Source organism: Neophocaena asiaeorientalis, unplaced genomic scaffold (genome assembly GCF_003031525.2).
Source record: "Neophocaena asiaeorientalis asiaeorientalis breed wild unplaced genomic scaffold, Neophocaena_asiaeorientalis_V1.1 scaffold604, whole genome shotgun sequence".
In the NCBI taxonomy this organism is placed as follows: Eukaryota; Metazoa; Chordata; class Mammalia; order Artiodactyla; family Phocoenidae; genus Neophocaena; species Neophocaena asiaeorientalis.
In genome coordinates, this window is record NW_020172000.1 from 2,043,734 (window position 1) to 2,062,300 (window position 18,567).

At 35.5% G+C, this 18,567-nt stretch overlaps 1 protein-coding gene across 2 annotated transcripts in view; it reads right to left on the reverse strand.

Moving 5' to 3' along the window:
* The window catches only part of LOC112402307 (putative bifunctional UDP-N-acetylglucosamine transferase and deubiquitinase ALG13), a 63,984-nt gene that overhangs the window by 38,812 nt on the left and 6,605 nt on the right, over positions 1-18,567 (reverse strand). For both annotated transcript variants that reach the window (XM_024749149.1, XM_024749140.1), the window contains exons 2-7: positions 10,518-10,601; positions 8,444-8,494; positions 7,636-7,682; positions 6,168-6,240; positions 1,007-1,088; positions 644-806 (exon numbers count right to left, since the gene is read on the reverse strand). In XM_024749149.1, coding sequence (XP_024604917.1) covers positions 644-806; positions 1,007-1,088; positions 6,168-6,240; positions 7,636-7,682; positions 8,444-8,494; positions 10,518-10,547 — 446 coding nt within the window. In that variant the 5' untranslated portion in view covers positions 10,548-10,601. The remainder of the gene's footprint in view (positions 1-643; positions 807-1,006; positions 1,089-6,167; positions 6,241-7,635; positions 7,683-8,443; positions 8,495-10,517; positions 10,602-18,567) is intronic.

The window sequence follows — 18,567 nt, forward strand, 5'->3', positions numbered from 1 at the left end:
TATATAAGTTTGAGAATCATGTGATTATAGTTCCAAAGTCTCTTCTAGCAATTAAAAAACTGATTCTGGAGTCAGACTTGAGATACGTGTCAGGAGGGGGAAATTTCCCCCCTACCCGTCTTGAGTTCTTGTGGCTGGACTAATAATAAAATTGACACAAGACAGGTTAATAGGAGAAAAACAAAAAAACTGATTCTGACTTGGACCAAACCCCCAAAGCCTGAGCATTTCGCAATGCAACATATCTTTTGGTAAAACTTCTCTTCCCCCATTAAAAAACGTATATCCCTGTACATACAAGCATACATACATACATACGTGTGTGTGTATACAGTTGGCCCCTTCATTTCAGCAGGTTCCACATCCACAGATTCAACCAGCCACGGATGGAATTGGTTGAATCTGTGGACGCAGAACCCATGGATATGGAGAGGGTCAACTGCACATACTACACTGTTTTATACAAGGGACTTAAGCATCAAGCATTTTGGTGTTTGCAGGGGTCCTGGCACCAATCCTCCACAAATGTCAAGAGATGACTGTGTATAAATATACTAAGTCATAACCTTGCCAGGTCCCTTCCACTTTCAAATGACACACAGAAACATGATCTTGTAGTTGACATCCCCTTTCCCTTTATTACCTATCCTGAGTTGAACTCTTGTAGTCAATACGGACATCCCCACTGCTAGTCACAGCACCGTTCCTGTTCTTCTTGGAACCACTTCGAAACAACTTAACTGCAGTCTTCAACTCTTCTCCATCCACAACAAACACATCTTTATAGAGAATTTCATACAATACAGCTAAAGGAAAAAATGACCAAAACTCCAATTGTCAAAATAAGAATTTTTGTAACAATGTGAAAATAGCTATAACCCAGTATATGAATTCAATAGGTACCAACAAAGTTTTAAAAGAGCGATTTATGGTGGGCCACTCAATTTAAAGATCGGCAACAAATCATCTGAGAGCACACGCAAACATTTATAAAGCCTTCACATGCCTTGACAAACAGCTGCACTTGACTGAAATTGTTTTGAGTACACTGAATCGTAATGACCATTACTTGAACAGCAGAGCAGAATCTGAAGAGAAGAAAAACACATAGAACAATTAAGTGAATGTTAGATATCTTACAACCATGAAATACTTCAAATTAAGTTGCTAATCAGAAACTGATAAACTAAATGAATTTGCTTTTTTAAAAAAGTGACTTTCAGATTCTATATATGTGACATCATACAGTATTTGTCTTTCTCTGTTTGACTTATTTCACTTAGCATACATGTCAATCAAATCTCAATAAGGCTGGGGAAAAAGTGAGTTTAAAATCCAAATACAGATAAATGAAAGCTGTATTCCACAAACAGATTTTCTTGACAGTGAGTTTTATTTTAATTTTTTTAATAAGCGAAAAGAATCTGAAAAAAATATATATATGTACAACTAAATTACCCCACTGCACACCTGCAATTAACACAACACTGCAAACTAACCACACTTCAATTTTAAAAAGAAGACAGTTTTCCAAAATGGTTGTGCAATTTATGTTCATACTAGCAGTATATTAGAGTTTTAGTTACTCCAGGTTCTTGACACAATTTTCCATCCTTTTTTATTTTTGTTAATTGTTTGGAGTTGTTTTTGTAGTTCTTTTTTGTTCCTTTCTTCTTCTTCTGCTCTTACGAGTTGATAACTTTTTTTAGTGTTACATTCGGATTCTTTTCTCTATTATGTGTGTGTATCTATTACAGATTTCTAGTTTGTGGTTAGCATGAGATTTATATATAGCAATCTCTCTCTATATATATATATATATTTACACATGATTATTTTAAACTGCTGATCTCTTAATTTCAAATGCATTTTATCAACCCTGTATTTTTACTCTCCTTCCCTCATGATTACTGTTTTTGACATCATATTTTACATCTTTTTTGTGTATCCCTTAATGCTTATTGTGGATATAGATATTTTACTACTTTTGTCTTTTAACCTTCTTACCATCTTTGTATGTGGTTGACTTCCAAAAAGATGTGGTACATATATACAATGGAATATTACTCAGCCATAAAAAAAGAATGAAATAATGCCATTTGCAGCAACATGAATGGACCTAGAGATTATCATGCTAAGGGAGGTAAGACAGTGACTTTTAAATGTCAAGATTAAAATCACTGCTAAGGCAACACTGTGAGCCTCAATCACATTCCTGATAATATACCAAACAAGTCCCGATTTACGAATTTGCAAAAGATGGGAACTTTTACAAATTGAGCAAATAGAATAGGAAGCCTAACAGAAGTCAAACGACCCAGCTGAACTTCTAAAAATGGAGAAAACAGGTCAAATACCCCAAATTAGACTATGGGGGGAGGAATTTCATTCAATTTATTCAAAATGTTATCCACTATATTGAATAGCAATATATCAATATGCTATATAGGAGCCTTCCTTAAAGAATTGAGGCACTGAGATGGCTATAAAATGAGTTAATCTCTTAGCTGATTCCTTCAATATCTAGTTTTCTCAAACAACATTCAGAGGTGAGGCTTACTAACCAAATTATTTCAGTAAAAATGCTCCCTGGCTCCATGTGATGAAATCTGTTTATATAACAGGTCCAAAACCTTTTTGAATTTTTCTTCAAAAACCTCTGTCTTGTGTAAAGGATGTAATCCCTAGTGATTAAGTATTTCATTTTGAAGCCATCTCTGGAAACAACCTGAGGTACTAAAGACAATTCTCTGTGATCTATGAGAGGATAGTGGCACCAAGTTTCCTTGGCAGAAAATTATCCTAAGCACTCTTTTTTCTACTTTCCTACACTACCCTGGGCTAACTTCTCCCAATGAACAAGTTCTCTGACCGCAGGTCTATTATTCTTCCCTAGTCTTTTTTTGCAATCACAACTCTATCAGTATAATCCATTTCAAAGTACTGAGAGGGAGTATCAAGCTAAAGTAACCCACAATAAAGTTTAAGTTGCAAAGTTTCACCCACCCCCAAGGGTTATTTGCATTTAAGAGGAGTTCATTAATCTAAAAGAACAGTGAGCAGATTTTGAGCTGAGAAGCATTTTGTACTTTGGACTAGAAGAACTGGGAACTCCAACAAAGAAAGGTTAATAACCAGAGGCAGTTAGTAAGGATTAGTTAAAGGAACCCAGCTAACCAGAACTGATGACTAAATAAGCAGGAAAGAAAACAAAGATGAGTATACAATTTCTCTATTGAAGTGGCAAGAAGTTCTATTTTGATTGAAGAGGCAAAACTAAGCATGATGGCTTTTATGTTCCTGGTGGTATCTCAACATAAAATAATAATTTTCTCATACATACTTGTGGGTGGTGTGTTTGTTGGGGGTGGGAAGGTGGGATGTAATGGCAGTAAACTAGTTAAAAATGAGGCAGATCTAGATTACTGATGGGGATAAATATCTGAAAAGAACAAGTGACAGAATGTTAAGTATGAGCCCATCTACATAAAAGCTAATAAATTAATAAATACATAGAGAATGAAATTGGGATACCCACCCAAACTTAATAGCTGTTACTTTGAAGCACATGAGATTGAAAAGCATGAACAGAAACTTGACTTTTCACTCTACATTTCCAGATACACGTTTCATTTTGTTTTAAATATAGTGTTTTTCTATTCTTTCTAGATAGAACAAATTGGCTGAGTGAAAATGGCTAGTTTCCAGTAGCATTCACTTTGACACTGGATAACTATGTAAAATGCAGAATTAAGTCAGCTAAAAAGGTGAAAGGTACTAGGGTGAACATTAGGTATTTATTTCTTCAAAAATGTGCTCTAAAATATATTTTATGCAAAGCTTATTAATAATGTTCACTGCTTTTAATAAAGTCATTTTTGAAAATACAAACAATTCAAATATAAATCTTAGGAGCCTGAACTGATACAGCAACTAAGTTTTAGGCAAAGCAAGGTGTCACACAACAAAAGTACCCTGCTGCCACCTGGCTCTTCCATACTTAAATTTCAATATAAACTAACATTCCCTTTGTACATTCCCAAATCAGACATATATACAGTATCCTGTGCAATGCAAATACCCAACTGCTGTTAAGTGTTAGCTCTATATATATGTATGGATGAGACTTACACATGATATTCTCATGGCTGCACACACTAAAAAGGTCTTACACTTTTGTATTCTTATGGTTCCCAATGGGTGATGTTTTCCCCTTAATTAGTTCAAAAATATCTCTGTAAAATGTATAAGACTCATTTGAAAACAGAGCTGTATAATTATAGGAACTAGGTGGTAGGAATATGGATGTTCACTATACAAATCTTATAATTTCTCTCTGTATGAAAATTTTCAGAATAAAATGTTGGAGAAAAAAATTAACTGCAGGTTTAAAGGTTCCTGGTAAAGATCTAACGGTCTAAATCTCATCTCAGACAATGCTGTGTACAGTTGCTAAAACACAACAGCGAACACGCCTCTTCCTCAAACAAGTCTGATTATGTCACACCTTTACTTAAAAACTCTGAATTGAGTGTTTAGGGACAATTATACTAATGTCTGAATTTACTTTGAAAGACATCAAAACTTAAGATGGACTGATGAATGGATAGAGGGGTGGTTAGATATGTGACAAAACAAGGATATTAAATATTAGCAGTGGACTAAGTGGTGGGCTTATGGATGCTCAATGTAAAATTCTTTTAGCTTTTCTGTATGTTTGAAAAACCTTCATAATAAAATATTGGAAAAAAGCTTCAATTGACTATCCTGTACAATGAAAAGCCAAATTATTGGCACAGTCTACTACATCCCTCTAGCCTATCTTTTCAGCACTGTCTTCCCCCCATCCAGCTACTTGGCCTCAAAGGGTCTCTTGCTTCTATGCCTTTGCATATAGTGTTTCCTCTGAAGAGACTGCCCTTTATACTTGTTAGACTCATTTTATTTTAATACTCCACTTAAATGTCACAACCACCATGAAACTTTCTAAACTCCCTAAAGCACAGTGAAGGGCTTTTTCTTATATGCTCTTTGCATACAGTTGTATTATAAGACATATCACTTCACTGTAGTTATTTACATGTCTGTCTTCATAGCCTCTTGAGCCCTTAGAGGGCAAGGATTTTGCTGTATTCATTGTGGTATCCCCAAAACCTAGTAAACTGCCTGGTACACTACAGGGGCTTAATGTTTACTGAACAAATTGGCAGTACCATCAGTAAAATAATTAACATGCCCCAATTTATACTTACGTTCTAAGTTATCTCTTGCATCCTATTCAGTCTTTTCTATCCCTAATGCCACTTGCCTAGTTCAGGCCTTCTGTCTAGATTACTGTAATATTCTAACAGTTCTACCAGTATCTAGTCTTATCTTACCATCAAAATGCTGCCTGAATTTTGCTCCATGGTATGAAACAAGACAAAACTCAAATACTGTGTAATCTACATTCACTAATCAAATCATCTGGATAGAAGGCTTTTCTTAAAAACTTTTTGGAAGAAAAACTGTATGCTAAAAAACAATCTGTTTACCTGCTGAGAGTTCTCAACCAACTAAACAACCTCCTACTATTTTCCAAGCACCTTACTAGACAGTAGTAGCACACTGTCCCTGCACTTAAGAAACTTTCAGACTAATGAGAGAAACAGACATGAAAACATATACAAGGTGATAAACACTATACTTACCTGGGTGATGCTAGGGGAACAAAAAGGGAGGAAATAACTCCAGGGGAGGTGGTAAAGTTTCAAAGGAATTAACATTTGAGATACAAAGGAAAAGAGCATGAAAGTTGGACTCTCTGGACACATGATGTACTAAGGTTGAAGGACAATGAAGCTGGAAAGAAGGTTTGGGACCCTTTAGGTTACTGAATGTCTAGCTTCAGAGTTTGATCCTTATCTTCTAGTCAATGGAGAGTCAATTAGGGTTTTGGGTGTTTTTTTTCCTATTACAGAGGAGTGACAAGATCAGGTTTGTTCAGAAAGATAGCTAACAATACTTAGGCTGACTAACTGGAGAGGAAAAGGCTAGTTGTAGAAAAGCTTGGCTTGTAGACTGTGCTTATTTTTTCATTAATTAGGTTTAAAAGGATGATTTCTTAATGATAAGCTGGCAGCATCATTCAATTTTTTATTTTAGTAAACATTCACTTATCTTCTTACCTTGTCTTCATAGCCATTATCTGTGACATGAGTTGGAGGCCTGCCAGGATAGCGATAAAGAATGAAATCCCGACTACATGGGTAGAAAACAAAGATGGATGAGAAGAGATAATTTAGTATATGTAAGAAATAGTTATAAGAACAAAGATTTGTGCTTTTAAACTGCCTACCTTATTCATCTAAAATACCCTAAATGTTTAAGAGGATAAATATTAATTCAACATAGACAGCTAACTGTCCCTAAAGTCCTATGCATTTTAAAAATGTATCTTAATTTGAGGAAAGGAGGAATAAAGAAGATAAATTGCCAATTGTATGAATGTAAGTTTTGGAGGCTCCCATTTATTTAAAGCAGGTGTTGGCAAATTTTTCTTGGTAAAAGACCAGATAACAAACATATGGTTTTTGCAGGCCATATGATCTGCTCAACTTTGACTTTGTAGCCTGAAAGCAGCCATAGACAATGCATAAACAAATGTACGTGAAAGCTTTATTTATGGACACTGAAATTGAATTTCATATAATTTTCATATGTCATGAAATATTATTCTTTTGATGTTTTTAACCATTTAAAAAGTTTTAAAAAGCTTAGCCAAGAGCCATACAAAATAACAAAAAGCAGGCCAATTTAAAAGGTTGTCCCTGATTTAAAAGCAACAACTGATTAGCTGCCTGCTCGATGCCTCTTCTGTACTACTTCTTGCTGGATTTAGTGAGGGATGAGCAGACTGCAAAACAGTAACTTGAACAAGTCCCCATACAAGAGGGTTCTGATTCTATCAAGGTATATGCTATCTCACCATCCTAAGAACTGTGAAGGAGTCTACAGATCCAACTCCTTAAATGAACAAGATCCCCACTAGCCTCTAACCCACATTATATAACCTACAGCTTTCAGAAATGCCACTTTCGCAGTTTTAAAGACCAAAACAGAACTTCCAAAGCAGTAGAGCAGTGTTTTTCAAATTTTTCCACCATTACTGCCTCTCTAAAGAGCCTTTTAAAAAAATACATTTCTTAATTTCCCTATAAAATTTTAATACTACAGATATACCGTATATGTTTTCATACTGTGACCCTTTGAAGGATCATAAACCAATGTAATATCTAATATTTGTTGTCCTCAGGAAACAATTTCTACTCTCTTGGAAGTGATATTGCCCCAATGAGCACACGTGCACAAAAGGCACAAAGTTAAATACACAAAAATTCTAAGATAAGTATTCCGACTTTCTACAGGAATAGTACTAGCAGTTCTTAAAGCCCTTTATTCTTCCATTCAAACGGACACAAATGTAGAAGTTCTCCACCCTAAAATTACGCCATTGACTTTGCTTAGACCACTTTATTTGACTATCAATACATCAAATCTCAAATATTCCCAATCCTAAAGGGACTTTATTAGAAACCTTACACACACACACACACACACTTTCTCTCTCTTAAAAAAAAAAGAGATCCAACTTACTTATAAATTAGAGAAAGAGCTCTTATTTCCAGATGGCCAGCACTTTCCTAAACATAAACGGTGCATAAAGTTTTTAAAAGCATTCTGTATCTAGGAGGTAAAAGTTTTTGCAAGTTCAACAATTGTTTTTTTAGATGCTTAGCACTGTTGTAGGTGAAGAATTTGTACAACACACTATAACTTGCTTTGAGGCTTGGGGTACTGTGATAGTTACTTATTAACATAAACTTATTCTGAGAAAAAATTGGACCTAAAGATCTTCTTAGTTAGCTATTAAGTAACAAGGACAGGAATATGGGAGATTTAAAAGACACAATAAAAATGTAATTAGTGTAAGAATACGAAGTTAGCAGGGTATTTAGTAAATGTGTTAAGTCCAGAACTATGGAATTAATTTAATCACATAAAATTATTTTTAATATGTTTAGGAATCTTACTCCCACATAAAAGAAGGATAACTACAAATCAGGGGAATTGTTTAATAAAAAAAGTAATGACCTCCTAGTAACATTCATTGCCACCCCCTCCCCCATTAAAGTGAAAAGGCTTGGGTTAGTCCTGTTCTCAAGTAGTGTATACTCTTTCACTAGTCTATAGATGATAAAATTGTTAACACACAATTTTCAATATTCAACACAAAACAACAGGTCAATTCCCAGCCTCTAAACTTTTGCAAGAACTATTTGATTCAACACAGCTGGCTACTTAAGAAAATAGACTGGGCCTAGCTAAAGTGACACAGCTGAATGATATTTAGGCTACTATTCCAAATACTCTGAAAAGATTAACCCCCCATATTTGATCTTACCTTGGGATCTCCCAACCGTTCCAGGTATTTCTCAAAAGATCCCTCCACATACTTCAAAAATAAAACAAACTTGACTTAACCAAATACATAGCATTACTGAAATCTGATTATATTGCTGTTGTTCAGCTGAACAATTATGGTATTAAATGACTACTTTGCACAGCACCTCATGAAGATTTGTACATACACAAAAGGTGAGTGGAGAAAAGCTGGACTATAAGACTATCTCAGGAACTGGTCCTGGCTTATCCACATACCAGTGCATTTCATCAAACAGTATGCCTTTGGAGTTTCTTTTGAAATGCCAACTTAAGTAACGACAATTTTCATAAATCAAGCAAGCACGATAATTATAAGGATTTCAAATTTGACAGCAAACATGCATTTACAAAGTTAAACTGAGGAACTTTAAAAGGAATTTCACTAGTTTCAAACAAAGCACAGGCAACAAGGGAACTTTCTGGGTGATGGAAATATTTTGTATCTTGACTGCAGTGGCAGTTGCTTGACTATATTATTGCCAAAACTTAAAACACTAAACTTAAAATGGTGAATTTTATGATATGTAAAATACACCTCAATAAAAATTAAACTCAGGAAATATAATATACATTTAGTTCCATGCATGTATATCACTAGACTTAAAAAACCATGTTAATTTTTCTCAGTTCCCTTTTTAAACAGTTTTGAGGCATAACTGACATACAATAAGCACACATATTTAAATGGCACAAGTAAGTTGACTTACGTACGCACCCATGAAACAATCATGACAATCGTGATAGTGAATATATCCATCACCCCCGTAAGTTTCCTTGTGCCCCTCTATAACTTCACTAACCCCCAAGCAACCACTGATCTGCTTTCTGTCACTACAGATTGACTTGTATTTTCTAGAGTTTTATATAAAGGAAATCATACAGTATATACTTTTTTGGGGAGGTCTGGCTTCCTTCACTCTGCATAATTAATCTGAGATTCATCCACGTGGTTTTAAAATTTTACAGACATCTTTGTTACTCAAAATGTGGTCCTTGAACAACAAACAGCAAGCATCACTCAGGAATTTAACTGCTGAAATCTGGGGCCCCAGCTCAGATCTAGTGAATCAGAATTGTTTTTTTAACAAGATCCCCAGGTGATCTGTATGCACAAAAATATTTGAGATGCACTGCTTTACACCATGGTCTTGCATCTGAAGTAATTTCACAAACAAGCCTTTCCCCAGGTGTGCTGACCGCTAATTAACTTCAAGGTAATAAGCTTTAAAATCAAGAAGGCTTCATATACTTTTAAAATTCACAGAAACCTGTTGAGAAAATTAAGAGTAAACCTCGAACAGCAGGCAAATACCCATAATATAGTCAGGAGAACAAATAGTACTGGAAGGGCTAGGAATGTTTAAACAAAAACAAAAAAAAAACAACAAAAAAAACAACAGCCACAGGAAAGGGCGCACTTCAAATGAGACCTTGATAAAACCTTGTTTTGTTAACAAGAATTCAAATACTTCAACATATACGAAGATGCCTTCTAAAAGTTGTTTTAAAGTTAATTAGTGGCAGAGCTCCAATTACCAGTTTGTCACATGAAAAAGACATGTTCAGGAATAAGTTGTTTCCTTAGAGTTAAGTTTTACAAGATTCTTCAAGTTGACTGGCTGACGATCACTGTACACAGAATTAAGAAAGAACACAAGGGGTTCCCATTTATACAAATTTAAAAATACACATTTAAAAATATTAACATAGCCAAACCCCTTGTGAACTGATTACTTGTTTAAGAAAACTGTGATATGGATAACAGTCACTTTTTGGGTGTGGGGGGGAATAAATAGTGGGAAGGATAAAGATTAACTTTCTTAATTTTTAATTAAAGTACAAAACAATCTAATTCTGAGAGGAGATTCAGAAGCATGCTACTAGCTAGGAGGAAGGAAGCCAACTGAAAATTAAATACTTGCTATTGAGAGGAGATCGCGGGATATAATATTCATACATAGGTACTCAAAATTCATTTCCTACCTGCTACATATTCTATGAGCAACTCTCCCTTGGGTATGTATTCTACTTACAGACTCAAAAGTTTGTTGATTTTCTCTCATATATGAGACACAAGCCTTCCTGATTTCCAAGTGATGGACCTGGCTGCAAAACAACTAAAAAGAAGAGAAAGACCAGCTCACTGTCAGCAGTTATTTGAAACAGAAGCTTCTAAGTTAAGACTATGAACTGGACACTCAAGTCCTCCCCTTATTCAGAACATATGTAGGAAACTGGGAAATTAAGTCCTGATCTTATTAAAATCTGTTTTTGTCATCTTTAGCGATACAGAAGAGGTATGATTCTGTCATGCCCCCCCTTTCTACTATTATAAATTTTTCCTTAGGCATAAAATTTAGAGGAAGAAGGTGCTGCTTATAAAGGATCAAGATACATTTCAAAGTTTTCTTTAACCCCATTACTTTACCTCTTACATTCCAAAGTGGCATTTAGAAAATAGAGAAGATAGCAAAGGCACAGCAATATATTTGAACTAATCAGCAAAGGCATGCACCAAGCTAATAAGTAGAGAGACCCTGATGTTTTAAATAGGGAAAAGGGAATTTCTGTTTTGTTTTGTTTGGGTGGGCTACAGGTCTTCTAGCTACAGAACTGTGCCAAATCTCAAACTCCAAAAACTCAGCATAGAGAAGATGTATTTGTTTTCCTTTTACCTGCTCCGAAATAGCCCGAAAGAGGCAAGAGGCATCCTTGGCAGTCAGCTTTCGAAACAGCCCTAAGCTGCCTAAGTATTCATCCATTGATGCCTCATTCAGAGACTTCTGGCCGCAGTACTTTTTCCATCCTTTATGCATTGTGCACAGGGGGTGGAGTTGGGGAGGGGGAGAAAGTAACACAGGTGTGGCAAGAAGGAAAAAGAAAAAGAAGGGTGCAGGTAGGAATGGGTAGCAGTGACAGGGCTTGCTTATGCAGGTATCCAGAAAGCAGCCCAAAGTCTAGGCACGAGAAGGCAGTTGGAGTCAGCGCTGCACAATCTTGGCACTTCTCAGGAGCAGGAGAAGCAAAGGGCTGGCCCAGGATAAGTCGGGACCCTGTGAAAAGAAGAGGAAGAGCCGATGCTCCCAGGAATAGAGAACTTGACTTGAGAAGGAGACGTGGGAGCGAGAAGGAACTTGCAGAGCTACCTTGTTGGGGAAGGGTGGGATTAACCCAACCAGCCCAAGGTTGAGAGAAGTATGCGCAAGCAGCTGAGCTTCGGGACCAAAAGGAAGCCGAGTCTGCAGCTTAACTCAAGGCAACTGCTGCACGAGGTTGCAAAGGGACTGCAATAAGGCTCAGGTGTGTAGGATGCAGCCCAACCCGCATTACGTTGCTTTAAGATCTCTGCCCGAATTTTCAACCAGTCTCTGCCCAAGTTCCCTGCTCCCATCACAGTTTCACGTAGATGAGAGGAAAAACAAATGTGAACATAATTAACTAAGTAAGCTTTTGTGTTAAGACTATCTTAAGAAACAAAGAAAATGGGGGGGAGAGGGGGACTCCCTTGATCTAAAAGGGCAGAGGTCACAGTTCAAGCAAAGTAAAGGGCCAAAGCAAGTTATCTGGATATTTCAGGTATGATGTTTAAGTAATCTCATTTATTTCTCCTAAATAATAATAACCCTCTGCTGGGACCACAGAAATTAAATCCATTAGTTATGCTAGAAAACACTGATACAATTCTTGACTAATGTCTCCAAACTACCATACAACATTTACAGAAAGACAAATTGCAAAAAGTGTCTTTCTCTGAAAATGCAAACAATGGAAATTTAAAATGAAGCTTAATGGAAGAAATATCTTACCCACAAACTTGCTAATAGGCTACATTTAAAATGCTGTGGCACCACACTAGAGGTGTTGGACATGAGAGGCATGTTTCAATGTTTAGGGCACTTTTCTGGAAAAACTGCTCTTAATTCTGAGAAAACCAAAGTAAATACGACTGTACTTTTTGTAAGGTTCAAAAACAGCACTGGTCACTTGTATTACTTGATTCCACTGTCAAGTGTTATTTAAATGCCAAAATCCAATTCCGTTCTTACTTTTTCTAAGTGTTTTAAGAAATAAATAGATCTAAAGCTGGCTTTGGAGAAGCTGCAAAATTAAGCTGCCTTCAGAATTGTTTTTCTGGTATCTGTGGCTCCAGTAGTAATCATGACTGCCTCCAACAGGAAAAGGATCAATAATCAATTTTACAATTTAGGAATGAAATAAAAGCATGGTAGAAAAAATAAACTCTTGACTTTCTTTAGCATGCCAATTTGAAATTACCTTGACTAATTTATTTTTCAAAGAAACCAAAACACTGGTGCAGAAGTTCTGAAACATGGTTTGGGAAGAGGGATCACCATCTTTCTTTAAGACCATAAATTCACTGAGAAAAACTGAATTATAGTGAAAAAGTTAATTCATTTTTGGCATTTTTTACTTGTAGAGAAAAATACAAATTCTTCATATTTATTGCTATTTATACTAAAAATATGGTATATAAAGCTTCAATCAATATTAACCCATACACTTCATTTTGAAACAGGGAATAGAAGAAGGGAAAACTGGGAGAGGGAGAGAGAATCAGAAAATAGGTGAAAGAGCAGGAAACAAAGAGAAGAAAAATTAGAGGCAGGAAGACAAAGAGAGATAGAGGAAAGGGAAAGTAAACACAAAGAAAACACCGAAAGAGACCCATACAAATTCAGTCAATTGATTTTTGGCAAAGGTGCAGGAGCAGCTCAATAGAGAAAAGATAGTGTTTTTATCAAATGCTGCTGGAACACCTGACATCCATATGCAAAATAAGAACAATGATCCTCAACCTATACCTCACATCTTCTACAATAATTAACTCAAAATGGATCAAAGATCTAAATGTAGAACAAAACTTCAAAACTTTTAGATGAAAGCATAGGAGAAAATCTTCAAGACCTTGAGTTGGGAAAAGAGAACTTAGGTATGATATAATAAAAGAAAAATTGATTAATTGGACTTTATCAAAATTCAGAACTTTTGCTCTGCAAATGACACTATTAGGAGAGTGAAAACACAAGCCACAGACTGGAAGATACATGTCTGACAAAAAAACTTTGTATCAAAAATATATAAAAGAACTCAAAAGTCAACAATAAGAACAGAACAATACAATTTAAAAATGGGCAAAGATCTGACTACACATTTCACCAAAGATATAGGAGCACCTAATAAGCACGTAAGAAGGTGTTTAATGTCATCAGGAAAATGCAAATTAAAACCACGATGAGGGCTTCCCTGGTGGCGCAGTGGTTGAGCATCCGCCTGCCGATGCAGGGACATATCCAGCAAAGGACTATTATGTAGAATATATTTTTAAAACTTTCAAAATTCAACGAAATACAATCCAATTAGAAAACTGGCAAAAGACATGAACAGATATCTCTTGGAAGAGTATAAGCTGTCAAATAAGTACATGAAAGATATTCAACACTGGGGAATATTAGGGAAAGCAAGAAAAAACCACAATGAGACATCACTACACACCTCCTAGGGTGGCTATGATAAATAGTACAGACAATAAGTGTTAGCAAGGACGTGGAGAAACTGGATCCTAAGTAAAAGCAGCCAGATGCAAAAGGGGCATGATTCCAAAAGATATGATTCCATCTATATGAAATATACCAAAAGAACAAATCTACAGAGCAAGAAAGCAGGTTAGTGGTTGCCTAGGGTTGAGATGGGAATAGGTACTAAATGCAAACAGGCACAAAGGATCTTTTTGATGGATAAAAATGTTATAAAACTCTTTTGTGGTGACGTTTGCACAACTTTGCATAATCACTAAGAATTACTGAACTGTACACTTAAAACTGGTGATCTTTTAATAGCTTTATAACATAGTTCACATACCATACAATTCACTCACTTAAAAGGTGAATTTCAATGGTTTTTTGGTATATTTACAGTTGTATATCCATCACAGTTTTACATTACCCCAAAATGAAACCCCACATCCCACAACCATCAGCCTCCAATCCTCCTATCCCCACCAACTCCATGCAACCACCAATTTACTTTCTGTCTCTACATATTTGCCTATTCCGCACACTTCAAATAAATGGAATACAATATACAGTTCTGTGTAACTGACTTCTTTCACTTAGCATGATGTTTTCAAGGAGCACCTATGTATCAGTATTTCAATCCTTTGTATAGTTAAGGCAGATTTTATTTATCCATTCATCAGTTGACAGACATTTGGGTTGTTTCCACTTTTTGACTATCATGACTAAGGCTGTTATAAACATTCATGTCCAAGTTTTCATTTGGACATTTCTATTCTCTGGGGTAATACCCAGGAATGGAGTTGCTGGATCATATGGTAACTCTATGTTTAACCACTTGAGGAACTGTCACCACTTTCCACAGCAGCTGCACTATTTTCATTCTCATCAGTAGTGTATGAGGGTTCCCGATTCACATCCTATCAACACTTACTGTCCATCTCTTAGATTACAGCCATCCTATGTGGGTATGAAGTGGTATCTTGTTGTGGTTTTGTTTTGCATTCCCCTGATGGCTAATAATGTTGAGCATCTCTTCACGTGCCTATTGGTCACTTGTATATCTTTAATGAGATACTACTACATACATCTTAGAATGACTAAAATAAAATTTTTTTAATGACAATACCAAGTGTTGACAAAGATGCAGAGCAACTGAAACTCTCGTATATTGCTGGTAGGAATATAAAATAGTACAGCCACTCTGGAAAAATAGTTTAGCAGATTCTTATAAAATAAAAAAGAGTTGCCATATGACACAGCAACCCCACTTCTGGGTAAATATCCAAGAGAAATGAAAACTTAAGTTCACACAAAAACCTGTACATGAATATTTATAGTAGCTTTATTCATAATCATGATTCCTCCCAGACTGGAAACAATCCAAACATCCTTCAACTGGTGAATGGACAAACTGTGGTACATCCATACAACAGAATACTCCTCAACAATAAAAAATAATGAATTATGGATATATACAAGAACGTGTGTGAATTGCAGATGCATTGTGCAAAGCAAAAGGAGAGATTCAGAAGGCTACATACTGTATGACTGCATTTATATGACATACTGGAAAAGACAAAACTATAGGAAGGAAAAACAGATTGGTTGCTGCCAGTAGTTAGCATTGTAGGAAAGGGTTGACTACAAAGGGATGACAGGAACAGATTTATGGGTGTGGTGGAAGAGTTCTGTATCTTGATTGTAGTGGTGGTTACACGATTATGCATTTGTCAAAATTTATAGAATTGTACATGAAAAATCCTAATTTTGCTGTATTTAAATTTAAAAATAAATAAAAAAATAGTAGAAGGAACAGAATTTACAGTTGAGGAGCTCACAAAACAGACAAGGTTGGAGAGAAAAAACAAGAAAAGTAGAGAATCAATTCAGGAAAGCCAATATCTAACTAACAGGAGTCCCAAAATGAGATGAAGAAAGCGGAGAGGAAGAAATAATGATGATGATGTATGGAAAATTCTAGCACTGCAGGATATGACTGTCTATATTTAGATTGAAAAGGTCCATGAAGTAGCCAGAAAAATGAAAGCAAAAAAGATGATCTGCAATGCATATAACAACATTTTAAAGCTTTCTGAGAGGAAAAACAGGTCTTAAACAAAAGATCACACATATGAATAGCAATAAACTTCTCATCAGAAGAACTAGAAGCTAGAAAACAATGAAGTTCAATATTTGAGGGGAAATTATTTCCAACCTTGAACTCTATACACCAAGCTATCAATCAGATGGAAGAGTAGAAGGCATTTTCAAACTTGAAAGATTTAAAAAAATGTGCCTTACTGTCAGAAAGCTAGTGGAGGATATCTGAAACCAAAACAAAGAAGTTAAACCACAAAAGGGGGTGGGGCACATAGAATCCTGGAAACAGAAGATTCAACACAAGAGAAGCAAAAGGAATTTTTAAGATAAGGATAAAGGGGAAATCCCAGGAGGACAGACTTTTAAGCAGGACTAGATAGAGAACAACCAGTTCAGGTAAAAGAAAAGAGAGCTCCAGCACAGACATAGTAAAACATAAATAATAATAAAAGTCATAGATAACCTAGCATATTTAAACATACTAGGAAAGATGGCCACCTCTGTTGGGAGTTTGGGAATAGTTCTATAGAAAACTGAGCAAATGAAAAAACAGAAATGAGGTAAACAGTTTTATAGAAATGTAATCAATCAACACTTACTACATGGCTCACATGTGAATACTGTACTCAAAGAATCATAATAATGTCAACACTGAAAACAGATCTCACCATAACTGATAAACTAAATTTGTTTTTGTTTTTTAAATTTAAATATCACCTATAGACTTCCCACTGTGGAAGCAAGGGAGGAGGGAGATAAAGCCTCTCTTCCACAGTAGGAAGTCTACAGATGATATTTAAATTTAAAAAACAAGTTCAAAAATATCACTTATGAAACATATAAAATAATGTAATATGGTTACCTACAGGAAGCAGGATTAGAGATGGGGAGGAATGGGACATAGAACTGCTGTTTCTTGTTATAAGCCTTGTAGAACTAGTTAAAATTTTATATATTTACATGTATTAAGAAATAAGAAAATTAAAAATTCAGTAAAGTGAGCAAGAAACAGACTGGCATAATAAACTGGGAAAATAAATGATAAGTAGAATGTTACAGCTAAAAGGGACCTCTTATTTTACAGATGAAGAAACGGTTTCAAATAATTATAAGACTTACCCAAGTTTTCACATCCAATTGGCAATAGTACTAGAACTAGAACTATATATGGTCTCCTGATTCTTGCATAATTATTATAAAGAGGAACTGCATACTAAAGAAGAAAAGATATGAACAAGGACTCAGAGATGGTTAAGTACAAGTCATGTTCCCCAAATTAGTACAACAGGACTTTTTAAAAAAGATCTGTGGGACAATACTAGAATTCATCCTGTCTATAACAGAAAGCAATTTCATAGTATTTAATAGTGTCCTTTGAAATATCTATTGCATTGAAATCCAAACTGGCTATTTTTCCACAGCAAACTACTCCAATCCTGCAAACCTCTAGAACAGTGGTTGGTTCTTAAGTGAAGGGCTTGAAAAAAGATTACCCCATGCCCAGAAATTCTGATTCAGCCAGGTCTGGGGTGGGTCCCAAGAATTTGCATTTCTAACAAGTTCTCAGGAGATGCTGATGCTGCTAGCCCAGGACCACACTTTGGGAACCAGTGCTCTAGAACAAGGTGTTCCACAAGTTATTCAGTATTCCTAAGAAGAGAGTTTCAAGGCCACCTACCATAATCCTGTCTTTGAGGTTCATATGCCCATTAGCAATACTGAAGGAGTCAAGGAATGCTAAAGTTACCTGCTTAACTTTGACCTGGTCTTCCCCGTGTAAGAGGAAAAATGGTTTAGGAAAAGGCCAAGTCAAAGTTAAACAGGTAACTTTAGCATTCAAGTTACTAATGGTTTTTAATGCGCTACAGCTACTGCTTTCAAATTTTCAAAGTTTGAGAAATGTTACTCCAGGAATTTTTCTGTGGTCTAAATCTAAGGTTGTTGGAATAATTACATAAGATACTGCATGTCAAGCGCGTAGCACATAAGTGTTTAAGTATTGACTGCTGTTAACTGCTACCTGCCAAATAAAGTGGTTCACTAAGAAATTATTCTTTGGTCAAAAAAGGAAAAAAATATGGTAAGAACCAGAACAATTTCACCTAAATTCTTGAAAATAATGGGAAGAAAAATAATTGCCTTAAAGACATTTTAAGCACAGTACTGTGGGTACAGATTAAAATAAAACAAATGGAAGAAAATAAAAATAATTTAAAGTAATTATCATTTGACCTGTCATAAAATTGACATGCTTTAATTTTACAACTACTTTCCATACTGTAATTCAACTTGAAAATGGGATTTGTTGTTTTAACTGGAATTGCCTATTTCTTCTTTCACTGATGAAGTAGGGAAATTCTTTGAAGTACAACATATAAATACTGATAGTTTTAATTCTAAGATAACACTCCTTCATGTTTCAACCAATTATATAAGGTGTATGCAG